The 4,085-nt window shown below is 33.9% G+C and overlaps 1 protein-coding gene across 1 annotated transcript in view; it reads right to left on the bottom strand.

Annotated features, from left to right (window-relative positions):
• Positions 1-4,085, bottom strand: part of SPIC (Spi-C transcription factor) — a 15,004-nt gene that overhangs the window by 5,719 nt on the left and 5,200 nt on the right. Inside the window, exons 5-6 of the mRNA XM_019651854.1 lie at positions 3,994-4,085; positions 25-148 (exon numbers count right to left, since the gene is read on the bottom strand). The exon at positions 3,994-4,085 is cut by the window's right edge and continues 17 nt beyond it. Of these exons, the coding sequence (XP_019507399.1) occupies positions 25-148; positions 3,994-4,085 (216 nt within the window). The remainder of the gene's footprint in view (positions 1-24; positions 149-3,993) is intronic.

Below are 4,085 nucleotides of genomic sequence, written 5' to 3' on the forward strand. Positions count from 1 at the left end.
TTTCCCCAAAGTTGAGCAAGTTTTTCTTTGTTTTTTGATATAAACTGAAAGATGCCTTTGGTTTTATCTACCCACTGAATACAAGATGCCATCTCGGGATTACACAGGGATTCATGAAGGTATTCGAACAGTCGGAGCTTCTTCCTACCTAAAATAAAGGAAAAGAGTGTCATATTCCACCATGGCTGTGCAGAAAGAAAACCCTCAGGAAGAGTTTGTTGAGTGACTATAGAGTTAAAAGCTGCATTGGGACTCCTCACCCCCTTAGGCATGCATTTATGGCATCAGTTTATGGGACTTGAAAGTCAAGGGTTTATTTGATTTATTAAAGTTTCAGCTGAACCTTTTTTTCTTGGGGAAGTTGTCAAAAATTTTGTACCATCCTTCACTGGAAAAAGGAAGGATGGAGCCTCTTTACTCGAGTCTCCCACTTGTTATGTGGTCTTTCTTTACAGTTAAATCTTGACTAACCATTTTATGCCATGTTAAACTTTCTACAAAAAAAAAAATTGAGCAAAATGAGCTGCAAAGTTTTGTGGTTTTGAAGAGAAGCCTCAAAAGCCATTTCCAGAAAGCAAGTCATTTGAAGGGCTTTATTCAAATGAGTTAAGTCAAACAAAGTAAGGAATATGAAGTTATTTTATAAAATGCAAAACAGTATGCAAATATAAGTGAAATGAATAACAAAGGTAAAAATGCAAAGCCTGGGTCTGCATAATGTCTTGAAAAGTAAAGAACAGAAAAACTGGAGTAGAAAATGTCAAAATACCTTTATGACATTTTGACATTGTTTATGAGCAGGGGCAATAAAAAGGCACAGAGTAGCAGATTGGATCGAAAAACTAAACCCAACCATATGCTTGACTCCAAGAGCCACACCTCAGACACAAGGACAAATATAGACTCAAAGTGAAAGTGTGGAAACTGACACTCCAAGCAAATGGTATTCAGAGAAAAGCAGGTGTATTCATACTTATATCAGATGAAACAGACTTCAGGATAAAAAAGGTAAAAAGAGACAAAGATGGACATTTCATAATGATGAAGGGGACTATACAACAAGAAGACGTAACAGTCATCAATATTTATGCCCCCAATCAGGGAGGACCAAAATATACAAAGCAACTAGTAGCAGAACTAAAGGGAGAAATTGACCAAAACACAACTATAGTAAGGGACCTATATACATCATTGACAGCTATGGATAGATCATCCAAACAAAAAAATAAATAAGGAAATATCAGCCCTAAATGACACATTAGATGAAATGGATATAACTGACATTTATAGAGCACTTCATCCTAGAACATCAGACTATACATTTTTTTTCTAGTGCACATGGAACGTTCTCAAGGATAGACCATATATTGGGACATAGAACTAGCTTCAACAAATTTAAGAAGATTGAAATCATACCAAGCATATTCTCTGATCACAAGGCTATGATCTTTTTCAATGCTGTGAAATACAATGGTACTGAGAGTTTTTAATCTCTTTAGGAACACAGCCCTTTATATTTCAGAGAAACTGGTCAGAGAGCTTTGGGAAGATTTATTGAGGTTTTCATTTGGTCAGTGGTTGGATTTCTTTGGCCTAACAGAGAATGAAAGTGACAGCCCATTTCTTCACTTTGTTCTTTGTTTTTTGATATAAACTGAAAGATGTATTGGCCTGTACATGCCATGTCCCACCAGATCTGTCAGTAACTAAAAAAATCCATGGCCAAATTCCATTTTCCCCTTGAGAAAGTGGAATAGTGGATTCCCAAACTGCTTTAAGCAGTCTTTGGGGAGTAATACTCTTGCATCAGTCATCATTCATCCAAAAACCTCAAAAGTTTTTACAAAGATTATCTTTTGCATTATATTATCTTGAGTTTATGAATTGAGAAATGAAAGGGACTTACCAAAAAACATATCATGAATTAAAGTCACAACCTTAAACAAACGCTGTGCCTCTCATCCTGTGGTCAAATCAATTAAAATGGATCCTCATCTTTTAAAATTTGTTTTCAGTTTAAAAAAAAGTTTAAATCTTTATTTTTTTTAAAATAAAAGTATTATATGTTCACAGTAAATGATTAAAGCAGAAGTGAAAGTAAAAGTTCTAGTCTATCTAGAACTACATTTCTAGAAAGTGTTTTTCTTATTTTTTGTATATATAATCATCTGCATACCCCTTAAAAATTACAAATGACATCATACCATTTTAAATCCCTTTTAGTAAATAATGTATCTGAAATCATAGAACAATACAAAGATTAGCTATAGATGAAATGCCAAATTGTTGATAGTGATTGCTTCTGGGACATAGCATGGGAAGAGAGAAAGAACACTTTCACTTTTTCTTTACATGCTTCTGAATCATTTGAATTTTTAAAAAGTGAGCATTTTGACTTTTGAATTATGGAATTAAAAAGGTTTAAAACAAAAAAGTAAATGTACTTTAGAGTTCATTTTGTATCAATATATAAGTTATGGCTTCATGCCTTTTAATAGCTATATACATACTCGTATACAAGTATGTTCTACTTTATGCATGCACTTTTTTTCCCCAATAATAAATGCCTAAATTATTATTTTATTCTGTTTCAGATGTATCCCTATTTCAGGTTGAAGATGAAGCTCTAAAAACAGAAAATAGTGAATTTTAGGTTCTCCAATGGCAAAGCTCCACAACAGAAAACATCAATGAAAAGATACAGGCTTCACACCCTGGAGTGAGTGAGTGAATGAGTGAGCGAGTTATAATAAATAAAAAAAAAGATGCAAGCTAAATATAAATAGCTGGACAGTAGAAGTGTTATTCTCTTTATTTTAAATCACTGCCACAGTTCAATCTAATACCAATATTCCACGATACAAGTTCATTTCCTTCTGTGAAATTTTACACAATTCCTCACTGAATTAGAATATGATTGCATATTTAGAATTTTATAATTCTAGGATACAGTATACTGCTTTCTAGTAACAAAACTACCTTTCCCAAAAAATACTCAATTAAAATAATTTTGTGTCAAGTATCATTTTACAAACTGCATTGTAAAATTGAGATGCATCTGATGTATCTCTGTACCATATATACCAACAAATATGGTCGGTGAGTTCCCATTTTTTTACTCTCACAAACAACATTGCAAGGAACATCCAAATATATGTGGTACTTTGAGAAATTATGCACAGTGACAGGCTATGAGCATAATGCTTTACATGGATTTTGTCCTTTGACTTTTACGGCAATCTTACAATGTCCATATAATTATTATTATTATTTGATTTTTGGACAAGGAAACTATGGTACAGAAGCTTAAGCGAATTGCCCAGGCTCACACAATTAACCCAGAGCTCACTCTTAACCAGTGAGTTATATAGTCCCTATGAGTCAAAAGACATGAACACTTAAAATTTTGAAAGGTATTGCCAAATTACCTTACAAAACTTTGTAACAATTTACACTTCTTCCAATAGTGTGTGTGAATGTGTGTGGCTCACGTCTTCGCCATCAGGGGCTACTATCCTATTTAACCCTTTTGCTCATCTGTTAAGTGTGATCATCCTCATCTTCATTTACGAAATCAAGATTTCAAATTTATGAAATATCCAAATATCATGGAACATTTTTTTTTTTTTTGCAGAAAACTTAATAGAGAAGATGATTCCTATTCTGAGGGCTTCCCAATAGAATAAGATAGCTAAAATAAATTATGGAAAAGTTCTTGTTTCAATACCTAAAATATATACACATTAGTTAAATGCAGTTATTTGAGCTAACTGGACACTTTGCAGCCTTGTAACATCTCGATGAGGCAGTAGGAAGGCTCATCCAAGATGAACGGCTTGGAGTGGTTCAGTATGTTTGAGTTAAATTGCTCTCAACCGTGATTAGAGAATATTTTGCAAATGTAATTCCGAAGTCAGTTATGACACCCCCTTAAAGGTGCTTTGAGGAAGACCTGGTTCTTTTACCTACACAAGGAATGATGGATCCACATACCTTTTCCTCCCTTTTGCTGGAGAACAACAGGTTGTACCAGCTGGTTTTCAGGGATGTTCTGCAGAGATTGGTGAATATTCCCTTCAAAATAG

Source organism: Hipposideros armiger, unplaced genomic scaffold (genome assembly GCF_001890085.2).
Source record: "Hipposideros armiger isolate ML-2016 unplaced genomic scaffold, ASM189008v1 scaffold_168, whole genome shotgun sequence".
Taxonomy (NCBI): domain Eukaryota; kingdom Metazoa; phylum Chordata; class Mammalia; order Chiroptera; family Hipposideridae; genus Hipposideros; species Hipposideros armiger.